The sequence below is a fragment of the Stegodyphus dumicola genome, chromosome 4, assembly GCF_044657685.1.
Source record: "Stegodyphus dumicola isolate Sdum_Otavi_A_Nest chromosome 4, ASM4465768v1".
NCBI lineage: Eukaryota > Metazoa > Arthropoda > Arachnida > Araneae > Eresidae > Stegodyphus > Stegodyphus dumicola.
This window is the reverse complement of record NC_140771.1, coordinates 126663124-126682308: the sequence shown is the minus strand read 5'-3', so window position 1 is coordinate 126682308 and position 19185 is coordinate 126663124. Positions and strand designations below refer to the sequence as shown.

The following is a 19185-nucleotide window of genomic DNA, read 5'->3' as shown; positions in this document are numbered from 1 at the left end:
TAAATAATTAAATGGGAGGATTAAATCTGCTCATTATATTAAATATATTAACAGTTTTTTAATTTTATTCTGTTGCATCACTTTTTCTGTTTTATGGAGCATATTCATTGACATTTTTATTTTCAGCATTTTTCCAAATTACATCTTAATCAGAATAATTGTTACTGTTGAAAATGCTAGTTTTTTTAAACTCTTTTCAGTTAATGGTGGTGGAATTAGTCTCCATACCTTCAAGATCCATTTACGTTTCAAATTCTGCTGTTGCATTTTACTTTTAGGATTCCATTATGGTTACCCAAGTCATCCACTCTGTGTTGATTCTTGAAATTCTGTATATAAAAGCTGTGTTAACTGTAACTTTATGAGGAATTTTTTGCCGTTCCTATGCTTGCTTTTATGGTGCAATTCCTCACAGGTTTGGCTAGCATCAAAAGATGCAGAATTTGAATCTGGGTGAGGACATAGCTGACTTTTCACATCTTATACTATGAATACTTCAATAGCTGTACAGTGATGGCTGGTTAAAACACTGTGGAAGATTATTTGTTATTGCCTGCATTTGCCTGCCTGAATCTTTTTCCTCTCACCAGATCAGAATATAAGCAATTTTTGCCCTTCCTTCTGTGTAATGTTATAATATATTTGATAGTATGTCTAGTTGGTGATCAGAAGATTGGAAATTTGAATCCTAATAAACGCATAGCTGATTTTCACATTTCCTGCTTGTAGAAAATCTAAAACTGTCATCAGATACTCTTCAACTGCATGTCAAAGAAATATTTCTGAAAATCTTCACTCGCGGGTTATCTGATTAGTGGATTTTCGTAAAAACTAGTTTGGCAAAGACTTATATAAACTAACTGAAAGTGAAACATTTTCCCTGATTTCGTAAAATAACATGTCTGTGTTCTTGCTGTCAATTGCAACTGCTTAACTTAGGAACCTTCCATTTAAACTAGTGCTGAGATATCTCATTTTTTAAAAGAGTTATAGTACCATTCCTTGATATGTGTCTTAAACCCATAATAGCTTTATAACTTGAAGTGTAATTCTGTAGGACCAAAGTTCAGTCTTCATTAATTAAAACCGTAGTTAGTTGTTGGGTTGTTTTTTGCTTCTTCTCTTAGATTGGCTCATCCAACAATCTAGTTTTGTTACTATAGTCAGATATTATTTTTTAAAAAGAATATAAAAATAATGGTGCAAGAAGTATGCTAAGAAACATAATATGTTACAACCAGATTTAGTGTGATACAAAACTTGATTTTACAAGAATTTTATTTTGTCTAGGCATTTGGAAAAAAGAGTGTCCAACATTATGTATTTGGGTGTTCATTAAAAGTGATTCAATTATACAGTACAAAGTCTGTAATCCGGACATCAAAACTACAAACCTTATGTGTTTACGCATGCGTGTTTAATGTATAACAGACGACATAAGCTAGGCTAAAATTATCTAAGGCATTTCATTTGATGTTGCAGATTGTGCTGTTCCTTAATCTTAATTTTATCCGGCTTATTATTTTTTGCAGACTGTTAGAACAATTTTATAAAAATTAAGCTTGAACTTTCGATTATGTCAAAAAAAATTTCCAATTCTGGAGCTGCCAAAGGATCTACAAAGACTGTTAGAACAATTTTATAAAAATTAAGCTTGAACTTTTGATTATGTCAAAAAGAGTTTCCAATTCTGGAGCTGCCAAAGGATCTACAAAGCGGAAGCATGTTTCTGCAAAAAATTAATAAAGGCCTATACGTCTCAAAATTATGGGAAAAGTATGGCATTGGAAAGTCCACTATATATGACACAAGAAAAAGGAACGGATAGAGTAGACTTTAAGGTACCCCTTGTATTATGGCGAAGTTGTTGTTTGGTTTATCACCAAGTTGTTGTTTCATTTATGGTAGCCTGAGTAGTTGAATGTTATGGAAACCCTATTGTGACATAATCGGGTGCATGATTCCAGGAAATTTTGAATCATGGGATGTTTTGTAAGCATTTTTGTAGTGTGTGTTAAAACCGTTTAGATGGATTTGAATGGGTTTGTAGGAAGAAAGGTTCAGATGGTCACTATGTGAAGCGTTCGATCAGAAAGAGTACCTGGTTTGAAAAAAGTCATTTGAGTATGATTGATATTTTGATTTTTACATGGCTCTGGGTGTACAAAGCGAACTCGAAAATCATGGTAAGTGAATATTTGCTTTTAATAGTGTTTAAATGTATAACATGTTTTTATTTTTTTATGTTATTTTACGAGGGCCATCCAGGAAGTAGATTACGTTTCCGTCTGTGTCCGCTAGCGGCGGGGCTAGCGCGGCCATCTTGGGGTCAGAGCGTTGCGCAGCTCAGTCTGCATCTAGCCGTGCTAGTGAGAGGTTCGTGCTGTGCTCCGTTCAGATACTGTGACGGTTTGAAATGTCTGCGTTAATTGAAAATCCCGCGAGGTGCGCTCAGTAATAAGGTTTCTGACTGCAAAAAACTGTAAACCGATAGAAATCTATCGGCAGCTTCGTGAAGTGTATGGGGACAACATTATCACTGAAGGTGGAGTGCGTCAGTGGGTCATAAGATTTCAAAATGGCCGAACCAATGTTCACGACGAAGATCGAAGTGGGAGACCCAGCATAGTGACCGCCGAACTTCTCGAAAAAGTCGATGCTAAAGTCCGTGAAAATCGAAATTTCACAATAACGGAACTTTCTTTGAGTTTTCCACAAATTTCGCGAAGTTTGTTGCACGAAATCATCAGCGAAAAGCTTGGTTACCACAAGTTTTGTGCAAGATGGATTCCAAAAATCTTGACAGAGGACCACAAAAATCAGCGAATGGCTGCAGCGTTGAACTTTTTGGACGCTTACCATAAGGATGGTGACTCTTTACTCGATCGCATCGTTACTGGTGACGAAACATGGGTGAAACATGTGAACTGTGAAACGAAATTGCAATCAATGCAGTGGGGGCACACAAGTTCTCCCCAAAAACCCAAGAAATGCATGCAAACAATGTCGGCAAGGAAGATGATGGCGACTGTTTTTTGGGACAGAAAAGGTGTAATTTTGGTGGACTTCCTGGAAAGAGGCACTACAATAAACTCTCAAAGGTATTGCCAAACTCTCCAAAAACTCAGAAGAGCAATTCAAAACAAGCGCAGAGGAATGTTGAGCTCTAAGATCTTGTTGATTCACGACAACGCCCGGCCCCACACGGCAAATGTCACTCGTAAAGTTCTTGAATCTTTTAAGTGGGAGTTGTTTCCTCATCCGCCGTACAGTCCCGACCTGGCACCGAGCGACTTCCACCTATTCCCAGCAATGAAGAAGTGGCTGGCTATGCAGCGTTTTGATGACGACGCACAGCTGCAAGAAGAGGTAACGAAGTGGTTGAAGGTGCAGGTGGCCGAATTTTTCGACGAAGGAATTTCCAAGCTCGTTCATCGCTACGATAAATGCCTTAATTTGTATGGTGACTATGTAGAAAAGTAGTATTTGAGTGTGGCTTTCATCTGTATATAATAAAATTTGTTTCCTATACTTTGTTTATTTTTTTATTCCAAAACGTAATCTACTTTCTGGATAGCCCTCGTATTATTTGGTTTAAAATGTATTTTACTGAGATTATGTATTTTTTGCTTGCCTATATTGTAGACTTTGGTGCTCCTTTGACTTTTTAAGTGCAAATATATCGATGTGTACATGGACAAAGTAAAGGGAGTGCGCAATGCAAGTTTGTGCAATTCGAAGATTTTTTTTTTAAGTGAAAATAGGAACACGTGTACATGGATAAAGTCAAAGGAGTGCGCAATGCCATTTTTGTGAAATTCGGGCTTTTTTTTTTCAAGTGAAAATAAGTGGATGTGTACATGGATCCGAGTTTGTGCAATTGTTTGTCTTGGTATTTTGGCTTTGTAAAAATCGCCGCTTTGCAAGCCAAAATAAGGAGCCAAAGAATTGCACAAAATCGGTATCCATGTACCGCCAAAAATTGCCAAGTTTCGCCAAGGGTTACCCTAAACTATACTTTTACCAAAGGAACTTTTTGAATTTTTTGTGGAAGCATCTTGAACAACTTACATTGAAAGAAATGTTTAATAAAGTAAACAAATAAATATTAAGCTTTTTTTGTAAATTTTGATACCCTTTAGATCATAATTGTTCTTTATTTCATAAATTACGGTTTCATATTTTTAATTATATAATTTCTGCATGCCATCTTACCAGATTTAAATTGATGATGTATAATCCAGAAAAAACCCTAATACGGAATCGCCGAAGTCCCAACGAGTCCGGATTACAGACTCTGTGCTGTACTTTAGTATTATAAATAGCTCTTCTTCAAATGTTATGTGTATCATACATTAGAAAAACTAGTGTTGATAAAAGTAATCAGTATTTCATATTCTTGAAATTAGTCATTCTAAAATATATAAAAAATATAATTTTTTAAAAATTCAAGTATTTAATTTTTAAACGAAACTGCTTGATATTTATATAATTTTTTAAAATTTATTTAGTTGTCAACCAAAACTGTAATATCTTTTTCCTTTCTGTTAACAGTCCAGTTTTTATGAACCAACATTCCTGGAATTCCAGGAATTTACAAAACTTTTTTATAAATTATATATTGTAAAAACACCAATGTTGTGGGAAGTACTTCCAACAATCTCGAGTTCCAGCAATATATAGCATCTGTAAACATTTTTTAATTATGTTTATTGCATTTTAAAAAAAAATTCTTAATATTAATAGCAAGTAAACTTTATAAAATTCCAAGTAAAGATTTAGCTCATAATATTAAAATGATCTGAATAATTGCATTGTTCTTCCATTATACTGATATCCTAATAATTACTGTTATTAGTACTGAGTTATTTCTCCATCCTATGCATTATTATTTGATATCATTTATTTGCGAAGCAAATGTTTTATTATCAACAGTTATGTGTAAGTCATGTTTAATCTATTTCATATTAACCTCTTCTAAATTAAACATTAGATAAACATATCTCTTAATGGAAATAGTTTTGGTTGTTATGTTTTCAGTAATCTTATGAAACAAAAGAGACTAAGAAATGTCTAAATGAGTTTTAAAATATGTGTGATATCTATAGAACATTATAAGCTGCATTTCTATTTTATAAATTTTGTAATTTTTAAAATTAAATTATTTTTATTATTATATGGTAATGTATTTGGGTGTATAAAAATATATTGCCTAGTTAACAATATTACTGTTTTTTGTAAAAATTTGTACTTTTCCTTTTAGAATATATTTCTAATTTTATATTAAGATGTAATTTAAAAATGTTTAAAATTTGTTTAAAATATTTTGTTTTATTTTGAGATTTTCTGCTTTATCCATTTTAATGATACTTTTCATTCTATTTAAATAGGAGTTCAAGTAGATATGATTTAGTTTCAGTTATTCCTCTGCCATCTGAAAGTGGGAAAGAAAGTTGTTCCACAAAAGCACTAGTTTCAGCTGTTTCACGATATCCTGAACATGGGAATGCTATTATTCTAGCAGAAGATGAAAGTAAATTAAAGCTTTAAATTTTTTAACATTACTAATTCAGTCTGCAAATTAAAAGTATTTGTATGAAGGTGTGGTATAAACCCTTTTAGTGACTTTTTTGATTGATTATTAAAAAAATGTCACAAAGATCCATATTGCACTAAAAATTGTTTATTGGAAATGTGAGAAAGTTTACAGAGGTGTGCTAGATAGATGAGGCTAACATCCAAAAGAGCAGAAAACAGGAAATTAATTAGAATAAAAAATGGCTTCCCCCCCCTTTCCCAGGGCTGTGGTCTCGGTAGGGAAAATGACCCTCTCCGATTCCTGGAATTTTAGATTCCGACTCCCTCGTATATATGTAAACATATACACATGGGTTACAGCTTTATTTTTTTAATATAAAAGAAGTAGTAGATGCTATAGGAAAAAACATTATGGCATAGCAAATTATTTATAGTAATTAGCACTTAGTATGTGTGTGTATGTGTGTGTGATTATGGCAAAGCCTCGAGGGCTATCTGCCTAAGGGAAGGAATGCCTTCGTGGAGGACTTTCTAAGGGAAACTGCCTCGTATACACGTTACACATGGGGAAAACCATGAAAACGCCCATGCAGCCAGCCCGTTCGCGGGATTCGAACCTCGGACCGAACTAACAGTGTTTAGTGACTTTACGTTTCAGGCGCTGGTAGGCTAGCACTTATTATGAAATGGAAAAACTGGCATTAGTACTTTCTAAGAAACAGTATAGCTTTGGGAAGATCTTTGTTAGAGGACTATAGAATCGGATTTGATAAACTTCAGAGCTAAGAGAAGTCTTTCTAGGAGGAAGAGCTGTTACTGTTAGGGCTACTTCTTTTAACTTTTCAGGATAGATTTTTATAAGTTCTAAAAGAGGTGTCTTGCAAAAGCAATCATATTTCTGTATTTCTTCAAAGGCCGTGTAGAAACCTTGTTCCTCCCCCCATTTTTATATCTAAAGGCTCTTGGTTCTTTATTTTCATTCACTTTCCCTTAGCCTTTTGAATATTATCCAAATATTTTTCAAAATCTAATTCATCCCTGGAAGAGGATGCTAGAGACTCACTTGCAATGTCTGCAGTTTGACTGTCCTGATTTGAATACTCCAATTGTTCTGAGAATAATTTCCTTCTTAATGAAAGTTCATAGATGGCTTTCTTTGCCTTTTTAATTTATTCGTCATCTAACAAAATCCGGTGGTTTGGATCTACATATATTGAATCTAACAAGATCTCATTGTCTAGCAAACTAGTTTCTCTTTTCTTGATTGAAGAAATGATTCCTCTGTAATAAATCTTTCATTTCAGAAAGAACAAACATCACATTCTTCCATTTTCACCTCCTATTAATTCTTCAGATTGTAGCTTTTTTGTGGCTATATACAACATAGAAAGAAGAGTTTTCCAATTCTGCAAGATCATTCCACAGTCTTTCTGTTAGTGAAACATTACGGTTATCTAAATCTAGAAATGTTCCTAATTTTAACAACCTCTATATCATCAAATATTGGGTACCCCACTGCATTGTTTGATCAATAATTTCTCCTTTTCCTGATTGCTTCCTAAGAATGGCATCAATTTTGGGAGTTTATGCTGCTATTACTGTGTACCTAAATTTACCAATGAGATTTCTTACTAAATGAATCAATTTAATCAATAATGGAAAATATCACGTCCATCCTCCTCCCTTATATTTATTTCTTAATATGTGAATAAAATAAAAAAATAAATATTTATTAATGTATATAGTCCATAAAAATAATAACTCAGTTTGTCATTAATTTTTTTTTTTTTTTTTTTTTTTTTTTTTTTTTTTTTCAGCTCGCCTTAATTTTATTTCAAATTCAAACTGTCCAACAAAAACTGGAGTCGGAGTCGGCATGTTTTTAGGCAACTTGAGCTCCGACTCCTTTTACCCACAAATCTGCCGAACTCCGATTCAGACTCCACAGTCTTGGTTATTTTACAATGAACTTTTGGTCATCTCACACATTAGAACAGTTGATTAAATGTGGTGGCTAAAAAAATTGCTTTTAAAATTAATGGGGAGAAAACTAACTGAGAAAAAGAATAGTTGATTGGAATTATTAAAATATTACATCTAATTTGAAATAGCACATTTTTGTAAGGAAACAAGTTAGCTCAGAATGAAAATGAGCACTATATTGTCAAAACATAAAAACAAATTTTTACATTATTATTCTTTTTTTTTTTTAGTATACTTAATGGTTCTTTTCAATGAAATAAATAAAAAAGAAAAATAGTCTTTAGAGTCCCATCTAATTGCAAAGAAGCAAGAGTCTTGGATTAAATAATGGTTTAGCCATTATGTCAGCAGTTTGCTCCTCTATAGGTATCTGCTGCAGAATTATTTGCTTTTACAGAACTTCCTTTCTAATGAAAAAGTGTTTGATATTCGTGTATTTCATATGTCAACAAAACTTTGAGTTTTTTGACAGTCTGACAGGTGTTATCTAGTTTTTTTGAACATTGCATAACTTGGTAACATCACCATATAGTAATTTTGACCAAATGACTAATGCATTTACTAGCTGAAATCATCTCTGATTCAGTTTTCAAAGCTGCAGTAAATAATTTGCCTTTGAATAATACATATAGCACACCACTATATTATAAAACTTCACCACTTGTAGATTTTGCTCTCTGTATTAAATTCTCCCGACATCCTCCAAAATCAGCATCACAATAGCACTTCAGTATTCCTGGTTTGTATATGTTTTTGTATATGATGCTTTTAATAAAAGAACCTGCCATATATTTGAATACATGCTTCATTTTGATCCATTCATCTTTTGAAGGATTTTAAAGGCAACATGAAAAAAATGCCACTCTCTTTCACTCTTTCACTTGGCCAAAAGTGGAAAAATACTGATCTTTGGCCTTCATTTCTTTTGGATGCTTTTAGTCATCCCTCTTGAAGATAGATCTGATCTGCCGAAACTTTCCATAAATTGCTGATAACATTATAGCAACCTGATAAGATTATAGTGAATTTCTCTTCCATCCTGAGTTTTGGATTATCCTGCATTCAGTCTGCCAATGATTCTGCACTTCATTCCATCATCTAAGCATTGGTGACTATTTATTCTACTAGTTTGCTTATAAAATTAATACTTGCTTAATAAAATTTTACAAACACTGTTATTATCTCCAGTATGAGCAAGTAAGATGAGAGTGAAACAATAATGCTGTCGTAACGTCTACACATGTATGAATATAATTATCTGTTTGATACCAGTATTACATTATTATTTTACTACCTACTTTTCAGGTTTGGCTCAGTATTTCATACTAATTCAAATAAAGTTTGTTTACTTAATTTGTGATACCAATGTATTAATGATGTAATTAAAACTTTCTTTGTTTCCACATTTTGCTTTCTAAAACAATAAGATTCTCTTTCTAAAAGTATAATATGTGATTTCAAGTATCTGTATTTATGTATGGTTGTTTCAGATTATCCACATTCCTACCGTAAAGCTGCAAAATAGTATTGAGGCAACACACCATATCATTAACAGTATTTATGTGGCAATCCATGATGTCTTCCAAAAATATTTCTATGTTGTCCCAAGTATGCATGTGGCATACCCGCAGACAGCTTTCCACTTACCTAGACATTTTTGCTAGTGTGACTGCAGATTATGATCCCTCCTATGGAAATTTTAGTATTGTGGTAGACTGCATACCACAGTTTTTGCCATCTTAGTGGGGCATTCTAGGTGGCATTAGCTACGTGGGGCTTTCTGTGCATGTAGAACGTAATATAGCTCAGTTAAAGGCATCATGTGGCGCTTTCTTCTTTCTCATTTTGGATTTTTGCTGCCAAAGCTGTGCGTGATGCTGTGTTTGTGCTTTTTTCCCCTCTCTCTCTCTCCATTGAAAACAAATTGCTGTGTGCATGGGAAGAACAACAATTCTCCTTAAAAGAAAGGTATGCATGTCTTAGAATGGAAAAAAAAAAAAAAAAAAAGAAGCACTTTATACATTGTTGAAATAATGTAAAAGATACCCAAATAAACATTTCTCCGAAATTGCCAGTGAGTTCGGGATTTTTTGGTAGGGAACTCAGAAGATCAGAAAGTACCTTGCTCACACCCAAAAATTTTCATTTCTTTCTGTCATTCAGAATCTCAAGATTTTTTCGGATGAAAACATTTTGCTATTTTATCTTATAAGATGCTAATATTGCGTGTTTATATTTGAGAGTTATTAAAGATTTACTATTTGTCGATGTCATCAACAATATTCTGTAATTTTGCTCTTATAAAAGTTTTTATTTTGATTATGGAATTTGAATAAAAGTTAACAACAGTCTAAATAATATGAATAAAAAAATATAATTTTATGTTTTTCTTTTCATTGTTTCTTAATTATTTACACATAAAGCATGCCATGCACATCTATATGGTTAAAGTCAGTAATCAAACCTGGTTAAGAGATAGTTTAAATTTACCTGTCTAACTTTGTGTGTAAAAATATCTTTAAATTATTCAGAATTATGTATTTCAATATATGAAATTCTAATGTCCATCACTTTTTTAAATGTTTCAGAAGGTGGTCAAATTCTTCGATGTGATATTGTCATTGATTCGTTACATTCTATTGAAATAGTCACAACAACACGAGTTTTATTCCTTGAAGATGCTCCTGAAGTTTTTGAAGTTATGGCTAAAAATGACCAAGGTTGGAGTAATCGTTTTTGTCATATTCTGTCAGTTTAGTTTTTTTTAAGTATATTGTTCCATTACAAAATGAAAAATACTAAGCTAACCCATCCATCTAAATTAAAATATGTTGTTTTTATATTATTATTTATTATATATTTTATATTTTCCTGAGAGGGATTTGCATTGACATATTTTTTTTCATAAATTGTTGTGCAATCTTTAATGTGGTCAATGCTAAGGTTGTGCTGATTAAACATTGTATAATTTATATTATACATTGTTGTTAGGATTGCCACCATGCAGTTTGATTTCATGCCAGTGGTTATGTTTGATGCTAAGTAATGCATCGTTAACAGAAAAGTACTGAAAATAATTTATGTATCATATATAAAAAATATTATTCCCATGTTTAAACTAATACTATAAATCAATTACAGGGGATACATTTTCGAGTTTGGGAGGCGTTGCTTTTCAGTGGTCATTGGAAAGTGATTCTTCTGCCAGTGATGCGTATGGTGTCTTACGGTATGTGTGTGTGTGTGTGTGTGTGTATATATATATAAGCTTAATATGATATAAAATTTGCACTACATTCGCTTTATTGTAAAATTTTATTTGTCACTCATTTAATATAATATCTTATATACGAGGGCTGTTCAGAAAGTATCGAGACTGAATTTATTCTATTTATTCCAGAAAACTCCTAGCGATGGGACAGTGCGCATGATGCACGCATATGTTTCACCTCGTTTCACAAAAAACGGCAGGTCTGTACAGCGTGCTGTTCAGTCATGCTGACTTCTTTCATGTATCATGTATCATATATTATTGCATGCGTTCATCGAAAATAGAAAATGTCTGAAAACACGGAGCAGCAAATCTGTATCAATTTTTGCTTTAAGCTCGGTAAAACAGGCACTGAAACCTACGAGATGATGAAAACAGCATTTGGAAATAAGGCGATGAGTCTTGCTTGGATTTTCGAGTGGTTCCGGCAAGGAGGGTCGGAAATGAGTGGACAGTGATCCCAGTTCTGGACGCCCATCCACCTCTCTCGCAATGAGGACAAGATTGCACAAGTGCAGGCTGTGGTGCGCTCTGATCGTCGTTTAACAGTCCGAGAAATTGCACAGGAGTGTGTCATTTCCATAGGATCATGGGATGAAATTTTGAGAAAGGACTTGAACATGCACCGAGTATCTGCAAAGCTTGTGCCGCGTCTCCTCACTGAGGATCAGTAATTCCAATGACTGGCAATCTTATCTAATTTGTTTTGAAGTGCAAGCGATAATCTGGAGTTCATGAAGCGCATCATCACTGGGGATGAGTCATGGATTTACGGATATGATCCCGAAACAAAGCAGCAGTCTTCACAATGGAAAAGCCTCGGGTCTCCTTGGCCAAAGAAAGCACGGCAGTTGCGAAGCCAGATCAAAGTCATGTTGCTTGTGTGTTTCGATGCAGATGGAATTGTTCATCATGAGTACGCTCCCCAGGACCAGATAGTTAACAAGGAATTCTACTTGGATGTCATGAGATTAAGAGAGGCTGTTCGCAGAAAACGACCTGTGTTGTGGCCATCCTCTCACTGGATGCTTCATCATAATAGGGCCCCAGCACACAACAGCAATCTTATGCAGCAGTTCCTGGCAAAACACGAACCAATCTAAGTAGCACATCCTTCCTACTCGCCGGACGTGTCACCTCCAAATTTCTTCCTCTTTCCCAAGATCAAGAACATCTTAAAAGGATACCGGTTTCAGGACATTGAGACCATAAAACAGAATTTCATGCAGCAGCTTCAGGCCATCCCAAAGTCGGAGTTCCAGAAATATTTCGAGGACTGGAAACATCGTTGGGCCAAATGTGTTACTGCCAATGGAGCATATTTTGAAGGAGATTGACTCAAAACCTGTTTTGCATAATAAATTCAGTATCGATACTTTCTGAACAGCCCTCGTATTCTGGCTAGTATTTACTTCCTTATAAGTTGTTTATTGTAACTATGTTTATTTGTTAGAGTAAAGAGGAGTAAAATGTTTATAATTCTGAATAGCTTTAATTTAATATTGAGCACTGCCTGTTTAATATGTAATTGCTTATAAATAAATAAACTGTTTGTTATCTGTTACATTTGTTAGTGTGCCTTGTATGTAAAGTTTAAATTATATGTATAATTTGGCTGTTGAAGACATGAAGGTGTATAACGTTGTTGCAATCATGTCCAGTATTGGTTTTATGCATGGATATTTTTAATGGAACATTGACAAAATGTTCCTGTGCTTCAAGAAATGTTTGTTTATATCCAAAGAAAATGCAGCAGTAGGTGGCAAATAAGTTGGAGAAGGAATATGACAGGTCTTAGACAAAAGCGCAGTCAGAGTAATTTAATTACTTTGTTCTATAAAGTTTTAATTCTCAAATTTGAAATCATTATTGGCTGAAGCCTTATGTAAATATCTGCATCATCAGTGCTTTACTAGAATTATGACAGATTAATTTTGAAGTGTAATGCAGAGCAATTTATTAAAAGCAATTACTGTTTTTATGATGAAAAGGGGAAATAATCAAATCAAAGGAGAAAGTTGAGGGATTACTGCAAATCCACACTGTAATGTTTATTTAGACATTTTTTGTCTTACGTATTCCCCTCCCCACCCCCTTTCAAAGAGGAAAAAATTCTGATGTGGACACCACATGACTTTCTTGTACGGCCTATTAAATTATGTATATTTTTGGCTGCATTTCATTTAAAGTTATTTCTAGAATTTTATTAGAGGTATAGTTCTCGTTCAATTAATTCAGTTCTCACTTCACGAGAAGGCAAAAATACATAAAAACGCAAAACATCTTTTTTAAAAACTGTAAAATACAGAAATATATAAAACACAAAATACTGTTAAAAATAGTTTAAAAAAAGAAACATTTTTTGCAATTAAATTTAGAGTTTCTGCCAACACATGCACACACAAAAGCAATTTGGCCAGTGAGATTTTTTAATGCACAAAACTGAAAGTTACCTTTTGATTCCACTTGGCAAAAAGACACTGAAAGTGCAGAAAATAACTTAATTCACTATTCGCCCAAGTTTCAAATGTAAACAAATTTCAGCTCTGTTAGGCTTTTTAACACTCAACAACTTTTAAATTTTTTATAATTCTACAACTGCTATATGCATATTAACTAAAGGCATAAAAACTTTAATTGGAACATAAGAGCAACATAATTTGATCACTTTTAAAGCAAAAAAGGGCACAATTTACCAACATATAAGAATAAAAACTGAGCTCATCGAGCCTGGTAACAGAGTGGGTATATATGTATATTTATATACTTTTCATGCGGCCGATTCCACCTAAAAAGGGAGATTCAAAACTACATATTATAGATATTCATGTCATGGATGGATCATGCCATGGAGATTCAAAACCATATACAAAATTTCAACTTTCTGAGGCTACTCATTTTTGAGTTATGTGAGATACCTACATACGTAAGTACAGACATCACAAAAAACTCTTGAATCCGTTTTACAATCATTTTGGAGAAAAAGAGTTCTTTATTCTGTCCTTATGTTCAAATATTGTGCAAAATCATCGTTAAATTGCATTGGATAGCGGACAAAATGAATATTTTCGTTGAAATGCGATACCCGAAATTTTTTATGATTGCAGTACTTCCTTTTTTTTGTACAAGGAAGTAAAAAGGGCTTAGCAACAAAAAGCCTTTCAGAGAAAAAGGGCTACAGCAGTAAAAAATTAGGAGAAATATTATATGCAAACATAAATCACGAAATTTTGAGCTAAAAATAATTTGTTAATAATTGTAGAATATATTCAGCATTGCATTTAAAAAAATTAGCACAAATTTTTAGAGAGTACCTGCGTGTGAATTACAAACACTAGTCAATGTGGCAAACTTTGGCAACCATTTTTGTATGCATTCTTTTTGTTGTATTCCAAATTCCAATGATTTTTATAAACAAATTGCAATATTTTTTCTCCTGAACTTAATTTTAAAATATGCACTTATGCAATTTATCGGCAGTGGTAGAAAGTGCATTAAAATTTCCGCAGAAATACAGAATTTTACCCCCGGAAGGCAACGTTGAGGATGTGGGTTGAGCAGATAGCTGGTTTTTTCCAGGTTTATACGATGCTGAGTCTATGCAATTCTCTGATATTTTTTTTTAAAGCAAAAATAGATCGCTTTATACTTGAGAAGAGTAATGCAAAAAAATTATTGAAAGATTTGGAGATGAACTCAAGTGTTTTATTTTTTTAATGTATCATGTATTCCTTTTTTTAATAATTTAAATTTCTAAATTGTGTTTAATTTTGATATGTTCATAATGTTTAATATAAGATAAATATTGATAAATTGGGAAATTTTTTTAAATAAGTCACGATAGCTACCAACTTGCCTCCAATAATTAACTTAATTTTGTAAAAAATCTCCAAATTTCACCAGAGTGTTTTCATTAATACATAAGTACCTCTTGGGGTCCTATTGAAATTTCTATTGTTTAAAAATGTCTTTGTTTCTTAAAAGTTTAAGGTATAACCATGCTTCTTCAAGGAAGGCTTTAGCTTCTCAAAGAAACAAAACGTTTTTGTATAGCCATCAACATTTTGATACATTGCAACAAATCAAAAAAATTGTTAATATTTTTCAAAATTATAATTTAATTTTTAATGTTATAAATATTGTAATAGTTTATTAATTTTTTCACTTTCATTTCTGGGTCTTGAACAAATTGAAGGCTCCACAATTATCTCAAAGCAAACCGTTTCCGTTTAAAACACGGTATATCCTTGCTGACTACTAAGTTACTGCAACAGTTGTTAATGGTTCTTTAGCAGTTGCTTGAAAAGGTCTGTGTTCTTTGCATAAGGTTAATGGCCTTTGAGAATTATTTAAAAGAAAATCTCTCACCAATATATATCATTTTCATTCTTAAAAAATGGTAGTAAAATAAATTCCTGTAATTCTGAGCCGCTATTCCCTATGATATTCTCTTCTTTAAATCGGGAGTTGGCAAACTATGGCCCACAGGCCAAATTTAGCCCATGGGATGGTATTGTTTTTTACATGAAAAATAAATTAAATTTTGCACTATTATGCATATTCTCATGTTTTGTTATTATTTTTAAAATCACTCCCGAACAAGTGAATATCTGTGTGTTGACGATTTTGTTATAGCATTGTACGTTTTATCATCTGTTGAGGTACTCTGTGCGATATTTTTATTCTTTTTATTATGTTTTGTTCATTATCTACCATTACTATGTCATGTATCAAATAAGAAGAGAAAAGTAGACTTCGTATGTCATTCATTTAAAGCAGAATGGAGTGCCAAGCATTTTGTCATAAATGACGGAGTTTTACGTTTAATATGCAATGATATAATAGCTGTATGAAAAGAGTACAATGTATGTTGTCATTACCAAACACACACTAAGCACGTAACACAGTATTCAAACCTCACAAAAAATTAACAGACATTAAAATTGGAAAGTTTGAAACAGAGTGCATCATCACAAATGCAGTTTATTCATAAAAAAAAAAATAAATAAAAAATTATAATGAAGAAGTAACTCGGCTTAGGTGTAGCTCATTTATTAGGCACGGAAGGAAAACCATTTACTGATGGTGAATTAATTAAATCATTTTACTTGTGGTAGCCGAAGAAATATGTCTAAAATGGATATGTTTCGATCTGTCAGTCTTTTGGTGGGAACAACCGTTTGAAAATTTGAGGACATTGGGAGCCATACCAAAAGTTAATTAAAAGGCAAGGAAGAAAGTTCCAAATGGTTTTTGTTGGCTCTTAATGAGTCAGTAGATATTACTGATACTGCCCAGTCACTGGTATTTATTCGAAGGGTCAATGCTGAATTTATGGTTAATGAAGAATTAACTTCTATCAATAGTCCGCATGGAATGACTATAGTCCAAAAAGGTTAGGACAATACAATTTGCAATGGAATCAGTTAAAATGTCTCACAACTGATGGTGGAAAAAATATTTGTGGAATGAGGAAAAGATTAGTTGGACAGGTTTTTAAGGCCTATAAAGAAGCTAAATGTTTAAAACCTGTGGTAATTTATTGTATTACAGGGTTCGTACGGTTCTTAAAGTCCTTAATTTAACACACACGTGTTATTGAACCATCTGTATCAGTAGTAAACTTCATTAACTTTCACCAATTTTATGAATTTTTATTGGAGATGGAAGTTGAATACTTGCCTCATTATACAGCTGTTCGATAACTTAGCATGGAAAAGTTTTGTTGAGATTCTTTAAACTGAGAGAAGTGGTAGGTATTTTTTAAAATTGAAAAAATTGCTGCAACATTTATTATCAAACAGTAAATGGCTATGGAAATTAGTATTTGACACAGATATGTGGGCTATCTCTACAAAATCGTTTTAAATTTATAGGGGAAAATTGTACTCATATGTGAAATGTATTTTATGTATATATCACTGAAAATTTGCAGTAATCCATTTACATAATTAAAAAATTATTCATCGTAATTTCGGATGTTACTCTTGTACATTTAACTTTTGAAGTACATTAACCCATAATAAATTTTCTTATAATTATTGAATTTCATAAAAATATGAAAAGCACTAATATTTTATATAGTTATTATAAAATATTTAATGTTATCTATATGAATATTCAGTACTCAAAATTATTTTATTATTATTAACATACCGTATTTGTCTTTTTCTGAAAACAAACACAATTTTTTAAATTATTCAGAATTACAGTATTTATTGCATTAAATTTTTATAACTTTCCTAAAATAAAATGCTTCAAATATTTTAAGGTTCATTACTTAATTTATTTAGCATAGTTGTAGGAATTGAAATTTGTAATACAGTACAAAGTCCGAGATCCGAACTCGTAGGGACTTCGGGAATTCCAAACTTAGGATTTTTTCCGGATAATTAGATCATTGATTTAAATCTAGTAAGATGGCATGTAGAAATTGAAATCATGATTTATGAAATAATGAAGCATTTCTGATCTAAACAGTATCAAAATTTACAACAATAACCCTCCTCACCTAAAAAAGAAGGAAAAAAGCTTAATTATTTATTTGTTTACTTTAATAAACATTTCTGTCAATGCAAGTTGTTTTGTTTTTTGTGCAAATGTTTTCTCTTAATTCTATAGACAGACATAATTCCCTGTTCAGTTACAAAGTTCCATTGTTTAAGTCCTGCAATTGTTGTGTCAAGAAATCCGACTAAGGGGTCAATCTAAATTTTTTGGTTTTCAATGACCTCTCTGGCACTTTCTTCACCATCGGTAGCAGTATTTTCTGGATCTAGAACCACACTACAGATTTCGCCGTCTGTTAATTAATTGATTGCGGTGTCATTGCAATAAAAAATTTCTGTTATGTAATCTTCTTTTATACCTGCTTCTCCACATTTCTTTACAAAATCCATTAATTGTGAAATTTCACATTTGGTTTGTAATATCCGAAACTTTCAAATTTGAAGCTATCGTGTTCATCGTGCTACCGTGAAATATGGTAGCTAGCCATAAATTATGCCAAGCATTTTTTATGTAGGGGGATGTATCTAGAGACACATCCCCCTGCAGTTTTATGATGCTCCATGCAGCAGATTTTATGCTAAAATATTTCAAAAATTCTTGAATAGTCTTGCCATTATTCAAGAAATTTAACATGGATTTTTAAAATGCTACTTTATATTTGCATTTCAGTGCACACACTATTCCAATATCCATAGGCTGAATGATGGATATATAAATTGGAGAAAATAATAATACGGATACAATATCTTTCACTAAAACTTAACTGAAGTGTGAGGCAGTTATCTACATTCAGGGTAATTTTTGTATCATTAGGTAAACCAACCGATTTCAAATGTTGCCGAGCCTTGGGTATGAAATGATTTTCCAACAAATCACTCATTAACCCTTGTGTCATCCATGCTGTTTTATTTGCATGATATATAATGGGAAAATCTTTACTCCTTTAAACGCTCGAGGATGTGCATGTTTTCCGATTACGAATGTTGCCGAACCTTGGGTATGAAATGATTTTCCAACAAATCACTCATTAACCCTTGTGTCATCCATGCTGTTTTATTTGCATGATATATAATGGGAAAATCTTTACTCTTCTAAACGCTCGAGGATGTGCATGTTTTCCGATTACAAAAAGTTTGCACTTGTGCAGTCCTACAGCATTTGCACATGCTAAAATTGTTAGTCTTACTTTGGGATCATTGACACGAGTTGGAGCCTTTTCTGTAGATGTTGCCAAGGTATTTCATGGCTAGAAAAGACCAGTTTAGTCAAAATTGTAAATTTGTTCTGGTGACAACTTTTCACTACTAATATGTTCATTTTTCACATAAAATTTTTAATTGCTTTATCACGGTATTTTTTAAAATTTGGTTTACCTACTTGTTGAATATGTGCATTCACTTTTTAAGTTAATTTCTTCATGACATATTTTGGCTTGAGCTATTAACATTGGAACCATCAATAACATGCCCTCACTGCGACTCTGTCTGACCCATTCAGTCTTTTAGCAGAATGAATACTTTTTCAATTTAATTTATTAAATTTTTTCTGTTTTGATTGCGAGTGGGGTGTTGGAATCTACCAAACATTCAAAAAATTCTTTTTTCTTTTTCCTTATGTCATATACCGTTGATTTTCCCATGCCATACTCCTCGTGATTTTGAGACGGACATACCGTTATCCATTTTTTTGCAGCAATTCCACTTTTTGTTTTATGGACATCAAAACATGCTTTCACTTTGTAGATCCTGCAGGGTTCGTACGGTCCTTAAAAGTCCTTAAATTTTTCAAAAATGATTTTTGGTCCTTAAAAGTCCTTAATTTTGGTCAAAATGAATAAACGGTCCTTAATTTTGCTCATTTGACATTTCTTGTCATTTCTAATG

At 32.7% G+C, this 19185-nt stretch overlaps 1 protein-coding gene across 3 annotated transcripts in view; it reads left to right on the top strand.

Annotated features, from left to right (window-relative positions):
- Positions 1-19185, top strand: part of LOC118182413 (nuclear pore membrane glycoprotein 210-like) — a 182462-nt gene that overhangs the window by 16031 nt on the left and 147246 nt on the right. For all 3 annotated transcript variants that reach the window (XR_015040766.1, XM_085815406.1, XM_085815405.1), the window contains exons 2-4: positions 5391-5533; positions 10110-10241; positions 10663-10750. Coding sequence is in view for 2 of the 3 variants with exons in the window: in XM_085815406.1 (XP_085671532.1) it covers positions 5391-5533; positions 10110-10241; positions 10663-10750 (363 nt within the window). In the remaining variant the exon portion in view is untranslated. The remainder of the gene's footprint in view (positions 1-5390; positions 5534-10109; positions 10242-10662; positions 10751-19185) is intronic.